The 15,669-nt window shown below is 38.5% G+C and overlaps 1 protein-coding gene across 1 annotated transcript in view; it reads right to left on the bottom strand.

The window, feature by feature from the left end:
• The window catches only part of LOC136884878 (general transcription factor IIH subunit 1), a 62,902-nt gene extending 47,251 nt beyond the window's left edge, over nucleotides 1–15,651 (bottom strand). The window contains exons 1-2 of the mRNA XM_067157174.2: nucleotides 13,801–15,651; nucleotides 13,555–13,641 (exon numbers count right to left, since the gene is read on the bottom strand). Coding sequence (XP_067013275.1) covers nucleotides 13,968–15,644 — 1,677 coding nt within the window. The 5' untranslated portion in view covers nucleotides 15,645–15,651 and the 3' untranslated portion in view covers nucleotides 13,555–13,641; nucleotides 13,801–13,967. The remainder of the gene's footprint in view (nucleotides 1–13,554; nucleotides 13,642–13,800) is intronic.
• Between the last annotated feature and the right edge of the window lie 18 nt (nucleotides 15,652–15,669).

Raw genomic sequence — 15,669 nt, 5'->3', positions numbered from 1 at the left:
CAAAGTTGATCTGAAAACAGACCAGTGTAAAGGTAGTATCGCCCAAGTGCTGACTTCCTTAATACAGAATACTGTTGATCGCAATTGAGAGCTCACTGCATTAGCTTAACTGCACCTTGATTCAATCTCACTATATTACCATCCAAGGAGAACACACATCCTAAATAATTGAAATAATCTACATATTCCACCTTTGTGTCTCCAATCTGACATTTACTTCTTCTGGATTCCTTACCTACTGACATCACCTTAGTCCAGGAAAGGCTAATTTTCATCCCATACTCATTGAATCTATTTTCAAGTGCCAAAATATTAGACTACAGGCTTTTGGCACAATCTGTCATTAAGACCAACCAAGTCATCACCATAGGCCAGAATAATTACTACATTTTCACCTAACTGAATCCCTTCCTGCCACTTACTACCTTTCAGCAGATGATCCATGCAACTATGAACAAGAAAGGTGAAGGATTACAGCCTTGTCTAACCCTTTAAGTACCTTGAACTAAGAACTAATCCTACCATCAATTCTCACTGCAGAGCAATTGCCAACATAAATGTCTTTTTGATTTTAACAATCTAACCTTATTCCACTATTCCCCCAGTATGGTGAACGTATTTTTCTTTGGTACTCTGGCATATGCCTTCTCTAGATCTACGTAGATCTTGTAGATTTTTCAATTACCTGGCGCATACTGAAAATCTGATTCTGACAGCCCCTTTGTGGTCTGAAACCACACTGACTTTCATCCAATTTACTCTCAACCATTGATCGCACCCTCCGTTCCAATATGCCAGTGAACACCTTGTCTGGTATGCTGATTAATGAGATACCTTGATAGTTGTTGCAGTCCTTCTTGTTCCCTTGCTTATAGATAGGTGCAATTACTGCTTTTGTCTAATCTGAAGGTAAAATACTCCATGCTAATCTTATTACTCTATGAAGCTATTTCATCCTTGCCTTCCCACTATATTTCACCACTTCAGGAGTAATTTAATCTATTCCTGGTGCTTTGTGACAATGGAGTTTATTTTCCATCCTTTCCACTCCAAGTGTAATTTCATCAATATCATTTCCCTCCTCACCATAAGCTTAGATATTTATGACATCACCAGGAAGATTTCCTTTTACATTGAGAAGATTTTCAAAATATTATTTCCACCTATCCAGTGATTTCCTGGTATCTATTATGAGTTTACCTGATTTACACAAAACACTGTTCATTTCCTTTTTCCCTCCCTTCCTAAGATTCTTCATTACTGTCCAGAAAGGTTTCCCTGCTGCCTGACGTAGCCTCTCCAGGTTATTACCAAAATATTCCCAAGCCTCTTTTTGGATTCAACAAACTATTTGTTTCGTTTCTTTCATCTATGTACAATTCCCTGTATGCATCAGCCGTTGTTTGGAGCTATTTCTGATATGCCTTCTTTTTACGTTTACCAGCTGCTCTCACTTCATCATTCCACCAAGATGTTTGCTTTATGCCTTCTTTAAACACAGTAGTTCCTAAGCATTCTCTTGCTGTTTCTACTACATCATCCCTGTATGCCACCCATTCTGTTTCCATATCCTGAATCTGCTTACTGTACATTATTTGGAACTTTTCACTACTGTAATCATATCCATATAGTTCTGCCTAATTTCCTCGTCCTGGAGTTTTTCTGCCCTTATTCATCTACAGACCAATTTCACTTTCTTTATCCCAGGCCTAGAGATAATTAGTTCACTACAGATCAGTTAGTGGTCTGTATCATCAAAAAATCCCCATAAAGCAGTACATTCCTAACAGATTTCCTGTATCCAAAATCTATTAAGATACAGTCTATTATGGATCTGGTACTCCTAGCCTCCCATGTGTAGCAATGAATACCAGTAGCCTTATGCTTGAAGAATGTATTTGTAACTGCTAATTCCATACTAGAACAGAAGTTCAGCAAATGCTTGCCATCCTATCAGCTTCCACATCTTCTCCACATTTACCAATCACCCTTTTGTGTCCTTCAGTTCTATTTCCAACTCCCGCACTGAAATCGCCCACTAGCACTATCCTATCTTTGCTGTTGATCCTAACTAAGATGTCACTCAGTGTTTCATAAAACTTGTCAACATCCTGATCTGCACCCTCACATGGTGAATACACTGAGACAAATCTCATCCTTATTCCTCCAACTGCCAAATCGATCCTCATCATTCGCTCATTTACGTGCCTAACATAAACTATGTTGCGTGCAATGGTATTCCTGATGAACAGTCCTACCCCATACTCTGCCCTTCCCCTTTTAACACCCATCAAGTACGCACCATAATCTGTTATCTCTTCCTCATTATCTCCCCTTACTTGAATATCGTTTACTCCTAATATATCCAGATGCATCCTCTTTGCTGACTCAGCCAATTCTACTTCCTTTCTTCCATAATCCTCATTAATATCAATAGCTCCCCATCAAATTCCATTCTGTTCGCTAAGCTTTCTTCAAAGAGTCCCTCTCCAGTCAAACGGATTCAGGTCGGGACTCTGTGCAGGCCAGTCCCTTAAAGGGATGTTATTGTCGTGTAACCACTCTGCCACAGGCCGTGCATTATGAACAGGTGCTCAATCATGTTGAAAGATGCAATCACCATCCCCGAAGTGCTCTTCAACAATGGGAAGCAAGAATGTGCTTAGAACATCAATGTAGGCCTGTGCTGTGAGAGTGCCACGCAAAACAAAAACAAAAAGCATGACCACACCATAACACCACCGCCTCTGACTTTTACAGTTGGCACTACACACGCTGGGAGATGACGTTCACCAGGCATTTGCCATACCCACACCCTGCCATCGGATCGCCACATTGTGTTCCGTGATTTGTCACTCCACACAACGTTTTTCCACTGTTCATCGTCCAATGTTTACGCTCTTTACACCAAGCGAGGCGTCGTTTGGCACTGACCTGAGTGATGTGTGGCTTATGGACAGCCGCACGACCATGATATCAAAATTTTCTCAACTCCCACCAAACTGTCATAGTACTTGGAATGGATCCTGATGCAGTTTGGAATTCCTGTGTGATGGTCTGGATAGATGCCTGCCTATTACACTTGACAACCCTCTTGAACTGTCGGCGGTCTCTGTCAGTCAACAGATGAGGTCGGCCTATACGCTTTCGTGCTGTACATGTCCCTTCACGTTTCCACTTCACTATCGCATCAGAAACAGTGGACCTAGGGATGTTTAGGAGTGTGGAAATCTCGCATACAGACTTCCGACACAAGTGACACCCGATCACCTGACCACGTTCAAAGTCCGTTAGTTCCGCGGAACACCCCACTCTGCTCTCTCACGATATCTAATGACTACTGAGGTTGCTCCTATGGAGTACCTGGCAGTAGGTGGCAGCACAATGCACCTAAGGTGAAAAATGTATGTTTTTGGGGGTGTCCGGATACTTTTGATCACATAGTGTATCTAATGGTTATGATGTATGACTGTGAAATATGTAAATATTCACTTCTGTTATATCAGTTTGTATTTGCATTGGGTAGAATGATATGGATCACTGGCTGGCCGGTACAGGGAAAGTCGTGAGATGTTGCCGTCACTGATACGCTATCTCACTACCTCATTTCTTTTTGGTATTTGATTTACGTCGCATGGACACAGATAGGTCTTATGGCGACAATGGGACAGGAAAGGCCTAGGAATGGGAAGGAAGCAGCCGTGGCCTTAAGTAAGGTACAGCCCCAGCATTTGCTTGGTGTGAAAATGGGGAAACCACAGAAAACCATTTTCAGGGCTGCCAACAGTGGGATTCGAACCCACTAACTCCCGGATGCAAGCTCACAGCTGTGCGCCCCTAACCGTGCAGCCAACTTGCCTGGTGACCTCATTTCTATCCACATCAGTAGGAGTATGTTATTTTTCAACCATTCTACAAAACTGTTGTCTCTGCGCACCTGTTCCCTAATAGCAATTGTTTTGCCCAGCACTAGTACAAACCCTACAGACCTGAAGATGATGTTTTGTAGTTACCAATTTTTAGGCCAAGCAAAATGCTGGAGCTGTACGTCAGTCTAGGCCACAACTGCTTCCTTCCCAGCCCTAGCCCTTTTCTATCCCAATGACACTGAAACTCTGTATGTGTTGAAACAACATTAAACCACTAGCAATAAGTAAGTGACTTGGGGAGATGCAGAGGTTCAAGTAATTATCTTCACAGTGAAAGATGGTAGTGGTGGTGGTGATTATTGTTTTAAGAGGAAGTACAACTAGGCAACCATCCTCAATATAACACTAATCAGAGAGAAAATAAGGAAGGGAACCGACACTTCAAAAAATTAAGATATCAGCCAAAGAAAGACTCCCTAGTCCTCGAAACCTAATAGCATCGGGGTTGGAAAAGAACAAGTGTTGACCAAGGGAGGTGGATAGGATAGATGAAAGCGAGGAGCCTCGCACAAGTAACTGGAAACAATGCCATACTCAGCTGAAGGACCACTGGTCGTCAACCCACGCTCCCAATTTGAGAGCCCCTGGGGCCCCTTTTATCGCCTCTAATGACAGGCAGAGGCTACAGTGGGTGTTATTCTACACCTCCCCTCACCACCCACAGGGATAATATGAGTCGTCTATTTGCAAAACCAGCCAAATAGTTACATTTTTCAGAAAACCGAAAACACGTATAAAATCTAAATAACGAGATAGAATTATTTTTATTTGCTTAATCATTTACAAATAGGCATTGTAATGAATGTTAGAGAATACAAATGTTTTATTTGTATAATTATTTGGAATATTTAAATTTCAAATTTGGAGATGGCCACGTTTACACCAAATGAAAGAAACTGAAGGAATGAAAATGTACCAAAAAATGCTTTATGTAAAAGTTAACTAAAAAGCAATCAGTTAAGTGTAAAATGCCAATATATTTACACAAAATGAATTGGAATTAAACATTAATGAATGCCATTGTCTATACTGTGCTCACATGCATCTTTCCCATCTTCTGGGTTGTTTTGTAGAGATTATTATTATCGATGAGTTCTTTGTAAAACTTGACTATTGAGTTCCAAAATGTTTAGTCAATAGAGATTCAACAATTTTTCCCCCCTAACTAATTTTTAATGAAGAAAATAAGCTGGTCAGAGGCCGAGTTTGCAGCTAATAGTTTGCTGTCTTGTGTAGAAGTGGACAGAGACCACATTCAGCACAAAAAGTGGATTTCAGTTTATTTATTTTTTGAGATGGCCGGTTTTGCAAATAGACGACACATATATATTGATGACATACTATGTTTCAATCAGTTAAGTAATGTAATATAAAATATCTAATCTAATACATGGGGAAAGACACAGAAAGGAATGTTATTGTAGCAAGTGATCTGAACTTACCAAATGTTAACTGGGAATGAAATGCGAACAATAGAAAGCATGACCAATAAATGGTGAATAAGTTAATATGAGAAGGACAGCAGAATCAAAAGTGATGGAACCAACTAGAGGCAAAAATATTCTAGATGTAGTGCTGATAAAACCAGAGAAACTGAGGTGATAGACTATATAAGTGATGAAGAAGCTATTTTTGTCATATTTTTAAAAAAATGTGATAGAAAGCCCATTTTCTTTTGTAATATCTGAAGCCGTCTCTTTTCAGTTTCGACTCAGTTATTTTTTAACTGTTAGGGTCTTCAGTCTGCTGAAAGTCATTTTGAGGAATAAACTTATAAACTAGAATTCTATGTCCCAGACAGCCCTAAATTTTGTAAATTGGTAAATTCATGGTCTCCTCTACCAAAAGTTGTTTAATCTCACAAACCTCTTTCACAGAAAAGAAAGGAAAAACGAATAGCAGGACTCGCAAGGTTTTAGGATACGAAAGCGAGCATCAAAAAACAACTAGTCATAAGTGCTCCCTAGTTGTTTTTCTTTTACAGGCAGTTTATAAATTTATTACTTAAAATTAGTTTTGGCAGACTGAAGAACCTAACAGTTAGGAAAAAAAATATAGAAAGGAATGTCATAAAAGTAGGACTATTAGGCAATACCGTATGTTTGATAATAGAATCATGAAGAAATTTTTAAAAAGCAATTATGAACAATGGAAAATGGTAAATAAGAATGGAAACAGCCTATGGGATGGATTTAAAATAATTGCTGAGGAATGTGGAAACAGGTATGTACGTAGGCAAGTCAATAAGTACCTCAAAATGTTGCTCTAATTGTCTTCAGGTTGGCTCTATAGCGTTGTGTGTGTGTGTGTGCTCACCAGCCACTAGATGGCACCGTTCTCTACGCCTGTGGTAGGTTTCAGCATTATCAGATCAGTACAGCTTGCGCTGTTGCGATGTGAAGATGGCCACGCCACTCTCTGTTTGCATCAAGGAAAGAACAGCGTTCTGTAATCAGTTTTCTTGTGGTTTGAGGGTGTACCAGAAGCAGAAATTCATAGAAGACTTTCAGCAGAATATGGGAACAATGTTTTGCCACAGCAAAGTGTTTACCAGTGGATTGAACCGTTCAAAAGGGGTCGCACATGAGTGAAGGATGAGGAAAGATGCGGGTGTCCATCTGCAGCCGAAACGTTTCACCTTCGTTAGCATGACGGTTTAGTAGGTACTGACAGATTCTCACACGATTGCACTTCTGCTCTACATTGACTTGTTTTGGAACACATCTCATACAGACTTTGGAAAGCTAGGCCTGGTATGCATGATTTCATATGCAGAACCATGGCTAATGTGCATATGGTTTGCCACGTCATCAACAGCCACTCGTCTCATATCATGCACTTGTTCAATATTGGCATCAGTTACGGCTGCAGATAGACGCCCTCTCAGTTTTAATTAGTGTGTTAATGGTTAACACTGTAACCTCACGGTTAACACTGTAATTACCTAGGTGTTTATATAAGGAACGATCTTGACTGGGGTAATCATATTAACGAGGTTGTTAAGAAAGGTTACAGATCTCTTCTCATGGTTATGGCAGTATTTAGAGGTTGTCATAAGGATGTAAAGGAGAGGGCATATAAGTCTCTGATAAGACCCCAATTAGAGTATGGGACCCACACGGGACTACTTGATATGAAAACTGAAAAAGATCCAAAACAAAGCAGCACGGTTTGTTCTGGGTGATTTCCAACAAAGGAGTAGTGTTATGAAAATGTTGTAAACTTTGAAATAGGAAGACTTGAAAGTAAGGAGACGAGATGCTCGACTATGTGGTATGTTGATATAGATGTTGATTTCCTTCTGAAATATTTGTCCCGAATGAGTAAATTTATAATACCAATATAAATGGTCCGTTATTGGACATTATAAATTTTCCAGCTAACTCATTCCTGATTGCTAGCGTTTCGCCCCCGTGTGCTAGGTTGGGCTCGTCAGTTGGTACCTAGCACACCTACCAAGACGCATGGCTAGTGAATACCGTGGAGGCCACTGCGTAGGCTACTTGAAGCCACCGGCAGTGCCAATGCACTATGAGAGACTGTCTCACTACCAAAAATTGATGCCTGCTTGGCCATCAGATGATATAGATGTTGATTCCCATACGGAATCTGAAATATTTGTCCCGAATGAGTAAATTTATAATACCAATATAAATGGTCCATTATTGGACATTATAAATTTACTCCAATTTACCTTGTGTGCTAGGTACCAACTAACAAGAAAACTAACAAGAAAAAGACACTCATACTCCCCCCTTTTTCTTTTTCAGGATACATCCGATCAATTCCATATAATAGATCAGTAATTCTCCGTTAGAAGAACAATTTGAACACATTACTGCACAAAATAATGGCTGAAATTACAACGCAAGGAGTCCCATAAGGGCTAATTTACGCCGATCTAGACGACATTTTATCACCAGTGAACTTCGTTTTTCAACCATCGTGTGCGATTTTAGCATTTCTCATCATCTTTATTTTAAAAAAACAGCAATATAGTTTATAATAAGAACTCACCCTGATATGAAAAACTGAATTTATCAAACAGTTTAATGCAATCGAACGTAGATATATTGGACAACGATTTTTAAGAACATCTAATTACCATATACTATTTTTAACTTCTAAGCCATCCATTCCGTTTACATTTTAAACAATTTTAATGAAAAATTTTTTTTGTTTTAATAGACATAAATAATCTTATTGATTATTTTAAAGTGTTAAATTTATATATTTTTATCAATGTATATTAGACATTCTTTTGTGATATACACCAGGATCAGGGCCCTGACCCATCAATGATTTATGTTAACTATTACTGATGATGCTCACAAAGTTGAGTGAAACATGTCCAATTTGTGATTAAATGGTTTCATCCTAAATATAAGGATTTTGTGTATTGGAAAGGTGGTTCTTTAATTATAATAATTTGATACTCTGAACTCCAATACGGCTGAAAAGAAAAATGAGATTTATAAATTGTACTGTTCTAGCTTTGTATCACCAATCTGACATTCAATTCTGTTGAATTTCTTACCTACCAACATCAATTTAGCCTTTGAGAGGCTAATTTTCATACCATACACATTGCACCTCTTTTCAAGTTCCAAGATATTAGACTGCAGGCTTTCGGCACAATCTGCCATTAAGACCAAGTCGACAGCATAGGCCAGACTGCTTACTACATTTCCACCTAATTGAATCCCGGCCTGCCATTTTATATCTTTCAGCAGATGATCCATGTAAACTACGAACAGCAAAGGTAAAAGATTGCAGCCTTGTCTAACCCCTGTAAGTACCCTGAACCAAGAACTCATTCTGCCATCAACTCTCACTAAAGCCCAACTGTCAACATAAATGCCTTTATTGATTTTAATAATCTACCTTAAATTTCACAGTCCCCTAGTATAGCGAACATCTTTTCCCTCGGTACGCTATCATGTGCTTTCTCTAGATCTACGAAACATTAACGCAACTGCCTATTCCTCCCGTAGCATTATTCAGTTATCTGGTGCATACTGAAAATCTTGATTGAAATAATAACAGTAAGTTATTTATTAGGCCACCTAATCAATACAAAGTCTAGTCTTGGATGATTTACATAAATTTGTTAACTAATAGTGGTACATGTTTTGCCTACCCTGAAGGCATCATCAGTCATAGTCTTAACCTTAAATTAAAAATAAGCATCTCAATAACATGTAATAATGAAAAGAATTTTAAAATCTTGAGGAGGTTTGAAGTAAAATAACATTTAAAAAAACAATGATGGTTTAAAAAATACAATGTGATGAGATATAATAGTGGAAGTATTAACAAAATTAACATTGGAAGGCTGCTAAAATAAGTGCAATGGATAAAACAAGATTGTTATACAACAAGTATAAGAGTGCATAAAAATAAAGTTGATAGTCTGGCGGTTATAATTAGACGATGGCGAAAAATCGTATATAATCAAAGTAAAGAAGAGAGAATAAAAGTCAAAGGTTGGTCGAGAGATCCAAAGTAATACTGAAAATCTGATCCTGAGAGCCTCTCTGTGGTCTGAAACCACACTGGTTTTCACCCAACTTCCTCTCAAGGACTTCTCGCACCCTCCCTTCCAAGACGCCAGTGAATACTTTGCCTGGTATACTAATCAATGAGATACCTCGATAGTTGTTGCAATTCTTCCTGTTCCCTATAGATAGGTGTAATTACTGCTTTTGTCCAATCTGAAGGTACCTTACCAACACCCCATGCTAATTTTACTACTTTATGAAGCCATTTCAACCCTGCCTTCCCACTATACTTCACTATTTCAGGTCTAATTTCATCTATCCCTGCTGCTTTATGACAATGGAGTTTATTTACCATCCTTTCCACTTCCTCAAGCGTAATTTCACCAACATTTTCCTCCTCCCCATGAACTTGGCTGTTCGCAACACCACCAGGATGATTTCCTTTTACATTGAGAAGATGTTCAAAATATTCCCTCCACCTCTGCAGTGATTCCCTGGGATCTATTATGAGTTCACCTGAATTACTCAAAACACTGTTCATTTCCTTTTTCCCTCCCTTCCTAGGATTCTTTATTACTGTCCAGAAAGGTTTCCCTGCTGCTTGACCTAGCCTTTCCAGGTTATTACCAAAATCTTCCCATGACTTCTTTTTGGATTCAACAACTATTTGTTTCTCTCTGTTTCTTTCATCTACGTAAAAATCCCTGTCTGCCTCGGCCCTTGTTTGGAGCCATTTCTGATAAGCCTTCTTTTTACGTTTACAAGCTGCTCTCACTTCAATCTGTTCGCCTTTTCCCATCTTTACACACAGTTGTTCCTAGGCATTCCCTTGCTGTTTCTACTACAGCATCCCTGTATGCCACCCATTCACTTTCTACATCCTGAACCTGCTTACTGTCTACTGTTCCAAACTTCTCACTAAACATATCCATGTACTTCTGTCTAATTTCCTCGTCCTGGAGATTTTCTACCCTTATTCGTTTGCAGATAGATTTCACATTCTCTACCCTAGGCCTAGAGATACTTAGTTCACTACAGATCAGATAGTGGTCTGTATCATCGAAAAATCTGCGGAAAACTCGTACATTCCTAACAGATTTCCTGAATTCTAAGTTGGTTAAGATATAGTCTATTATGGATCTGGTACCCCTAGCCTCCCGTGTGTAGCGGTGAATAGCCTTATGCTTGAAGAATGTATTCGTAACTGCTAAAACCATACTAGCACAGAAGTCCAGCAAACGCTTCCCATTCCCATTAGCTTCCATATCTTCCCCACATTTACCAATCACCCTTTCGTATCCTTCAGTTCTATTCCAAACTCTCGCATTGAAATCGCCCATTAGCTCTATTCGATCTTTGCTGTTGACCATGACCATGATGTCACTCAATGCTTCATAAAACTTGTCAACTTCATTCTCATCTGCACCCTCACATGGGGAATACACGGACACAATTCTAGTCCTAATTCCTCCCACTGACAAATCTACCCACATCATTCGCTCATTTACGTGTCTAACAGAAACTATGTTGCGTGTAATGGTATTCCTGATAAAGAGCCCTACCCCAGACTCTGCCCCTTCCTTTCTAACACCCGTCAAGTACACTTTATAATCTCCTATCTCTTCCTCGTTATTTCCCCTTACCCGAATATCACTTACTCCTAGCACATCCAAATGCATCCTCTTTGCTGACTCAGCCAGTTCTACTTTCTTTCTTCCATAAGCCCCATTAATATTGATAGCTGCCCATCGAATTCCATTTCGTTCACCAAGTTGTTTCCAAGGAGTCCCTCGCCTGTCAAATGGGAGTGGGACTCCATTACTCCCATAGGTCCGAGGCTTGCTTAAAATGTTCTGAGCTTGGTAAATTCATGAAGCAGGATGCTGCCCTACTAGCACATAGTCCAAGTGAGGATCGCCCCTCTAATGGGTTATGGACCACCAGTAAATTGTATAGTCCTACCCGCCTGAGCACAAGGAGGGCCATGACTCAGGTTATGTCCGAGATGCCCACTCCCATTCCATAGCAACTGGTATCCCGACTCTCAGGACCACTTACTAGGCCACTCAGCTGTTGCCCATGGTTCATGATCTAGGACGTGACTACAGTAATCCACACCATGAACCAGGAATGAGTTAGCTGGAAAATTTATAATGTCCAATAACGGACCATTGGTATTATAAATTTACTCATTCGGGACAAATATTTCAGATTCCCTACGGGAATCAACATCTAATTCATCTGATGGCCAATATATAAAAAATGTTTATTATTTTATTTTATCCTGTACATATATATATAAGTTAGTTTAAGTGAAGATATGTATCATACACTAATTTTAGGACCTCAACATAATATTTTAGACATACAGTTGCAATATTGTACATACTGACATATATGCCAATTCACGATAAGACATGCCCCATTTGTATGTGACTAAATGCACATCATCATATAACATTCCTTTGACAATGCAATTTAATCAAAGCTTCATCATATAAATATGTACGGTATTCATGGTTCAGCTGAAGATGACCTTGTATATGGGGTCGAAACCGGTCCTGTAGCTTAATATAAGCAATTTAAAAAAAAAAAAAGTATTGATTGGTGGAAATTCTTTCCTATTTTTAATTGTGTAATTCGTCAATACGGAAATGAAGATTATAGATTAAGATATTTATGTTACAGTAAAATGACTGGAAATGAAGGCAGTGAAGTAATTTGGAGGATGACTGATCCTACTGATTGTGAAACTGGCCTTTAAAACATTGAAACACGATAATTAACATTATTATAGAATAATTATTTTAAATTCCTTCAGAAAATGATATAAAGCATGATTATTTTTGTCATATTTTGGCAAAGAAGAAGCCTATATTTTTTTTTTTTTTTTGTCAATAGAAAGTGTTTGCATTTTACATGGTAGTCCATTGAAATTATTATTATTATTATTATTATTATTATTATTATTATTATTATTATAGGCCTTATACTTCATTGTAATCCTACATGTAGGCTATGTGGGTAATGTTTGAATTGTAACAACACGTTCGCTAGAACTTTCTGATTATGTTTTCATAATTACAATTCTTAGAATTCACTTTCGGTCAAGTATACCCTTTGATTTCAATCTGATAAGCAATCCCACGAAAGGTTATGATTTGTTTGATATCAAGAGTAATATTGAGACAAGACCAACACCAATTCTGACACATAAAGGATCGATGGTTCAGTGCAGATCGAACAACTTTTCGCGCAATATTCAAACGAACCAAATCTCCTTTGCTTTCTATTTCCTACGACAACGACGAGATAAATTCATAGACGAACAGTGCAACTTAGGCTAAATTGCTATTTATGGTATTTAAAAGAACTATTAGTTACTATTCTTAAAAATAAAAGGTAATATCAGTACGAAAGTAGTTTTATTGTAAAACAAAAACATAGGTGCGATTTTATAACCCCAATTCGTAATGTTGAACCAAAGTAATCACATAATTAAACTCAAAAATTAGAAATTCCAGTAATATACCTGTATGTGCTTCATTGAAGTGACAAATGACTAACGTATATAGCCAAATAAATGAACATGCACTTCCACACTAATCGTAGGAACCAAAGAGGATAGAATAGAACATTCTGTTCAAGTTCAAGCAAATCGTACCGGTACATCACAGCCATCAAAATTCCTGCCGCTAGTGCGTTACGCACAACAAAAATGTCTTACAGGGAGCCATCGGTGATACAATATTATAATATAAATAACAACTTTACACTCTGTAAAAGATATGGAAAAATCTGATTATTTTTTTTCGTCATGACAGATGCCGAGTTACCTTTCATATATGAGCAAAATATGTCATTCTGGCACATCTTATTCCATGCAAAACCACAGTATACCAGTTGACATCTAGTAGTCCAATGAATATATTCTATAAATATAGCTCCTGGTATGAAAACTTCAGAATTATAACAAGCTTAAGTGATTAGTATCATACTGATATGACAATATGTTTACCCTGTTTTAGCACACACTGCTCTCTTACACTGAGATAGACTGGAGTCAAACTATTACAGAGACCAATTCAAAATTATTGATAGTTCATAACAATGAGTTAACATACCTATATAATCTTTCTTTTTTCTTAGAGATGTGTCTATGCCTCACAAGAAAACAGCAATCAGTTGCAAGAAATTAAATAAAGAAGTAGCTGAAATGAAATTTGGCATACACATTAAAATAGTATCACGAATTACAAAATAAATTAACTTCTAATTAATAAAAAGTATAGTCTACTCAATATCACGATCACTTATCACATGCAACTCCTTTCACAATAGCGGATCTGTTTCAAGCATCGAATACGAACCACGAGTTTCCATAACTTTTTCTTTTTCAAAACAACTTGTGACTTAAGTTTCTCTTTGGTATACATTATACATTTCATTCAAGAGTATTACTCTAGTAAATACAGTTATACGCAAAAACTCTATAATAAATTATTATCACAGGAGTTTTATAGTGGTAAATGTCTCACTACACGCGTTGCTGCCACATTTCAAACTTGCTGAACGCAGAATTCAGTAGTTTGTTGAGGTGAGCAATTGTATGCTGGCGAAGAGCAGGAATCTCACGAGATATTCGGTCTTCAAAAGGTGCCAGTCGTGCAAGACGAAAACGCTGCAATGCGGAATGCATATGAACCACTTTGTTTTCCAATTCTGCTGTGGTAGGAGGGAAGCAAGCCCAGAAGTGCCGCAATAGTTCACATAAGGACATGTAAATATTTTTGGTTTCATGTTGAATGTCGGGAGGTATCATCTCAATTAAACCTTCGTCCTGGAAACTCGTTGTCATAAGTGAACCGCCTGGGGACAATTCGCTGAGAACACTCACTGCCAATGCTGGGGTTACAAGCCGTTTCTTGCTCTGTGAACGTAGTACTGTCCAATATTCAGTTTCTTCAAGGATCTGATCCCATACTGCTATTGGATTGTGATTCGATAGGGTGTCTTCATTCGTCTTCACTAAAGGTCCATGGCGGTAGCGGTCAACCTGGGAGAGGTGCAACCAATTCGAGACAGAATTCTGAGAATTATTATCGCTATCAAGATCTTCAATAGTTATCTTTTCGTTTATTCTTGCTCTTTTAGCTGTAGGCTGTGCGGATAGCGTTTTCGTTGAACCGTTACATGTAAATTCTTGAGAAGATGAGCTATTGGCGGGCATTACGTTTTCGGACCCTCGGTCATAGTAGAGAGGATTCTGTTGGCACGTCTTCAGAACCATAATGGAATGCTGATTAAATCTCTTTATCATGCTTTGATGCACTATATTGTCACTTTGAGAATATGACTTATCCCCACCAAAGCCATAGCCTTCTTCCAAAGTTTTATCAACAAATTTTGTTAGGTCTAGAAGTGGATCTTCAATACCAGCTTTGATGTCCTTCCGTAAAGCATCATCATCAAGCTTGGCGCAATCGGCAAATAGATCGCGACTTTCAGAATGTATACGATCACGGTGAAAATAATGAGACTGAAAAAATTTCGTCCAAAATTGGGCTTCACTCAATTTGTTGGGCACATACTCCAGGTGCTTCTTTCGAACGGCAGGATAAGTTTTGAAAATACACTGAATTATATCGGCCGTTAGATTATATCTGAGACCGTTGCAGCCATCGGTTTGTGGTTTTATTCCCGTCAGAAAAGCTCCAGAAACCCCAATATCTTGCTTGCTGCTTTGTTTCAGGCTATATTTTTCACCCTGCTGCTTCCAGAATTCCTCTGATGATATAACTTCGGGAATTACAAGATCCTTATACAGCTGAAGGAGAACGGGATTTTCTGATAATAGCCGGTTCTTCTCCTGAAGTTCTTCGTTGACCTGACGTTTCACTTTATATAATAACCTTTGCAACACTTCCTTGACATTATCTCTATCCTTTACCTGGGCAGCAATACCATGCCTATTTACGAAGTGAAATGTGGATGTAGAGCCGTCATGCAGAGTCACCTGAAGCTGAACCTTCTGTTTTCCCTCCGGAGAAATCTTCTGCATCTTAATATCAGTGTATCTATGACTTACACACATGGTGTCTCTGTTGCTCAACATCCAAGCCAAACGTTCATTCATTACGAACAGTGTTCCATCTCCTTTCTTGTATCGAACTTCAGGAACTTGTAGAAGAACATCTTCCGACGACGTTGCCATCGTTGTAAAAAGTAAATAGGTAGTG

Source organism: Anabrus simplex, chromosome 13 (assembly GCF_040414725.1).
Source record: "Anabrus simplex isolate iqAnaSimp1 chromosome 13, ASM4041472v1, whole genome shotgun sequence".
NCBI classification, from domain to species: Eukaryota; Metazoa; Arthropoda; class Insecta; order Orthoptera; family Tettigoniidae; genus Anabrus; species Anabrus simplex.
Note: the sequence above shows the minus strand (reverse complement) of the source record. Positions and strands in the feature narration are given on the sequence as shown.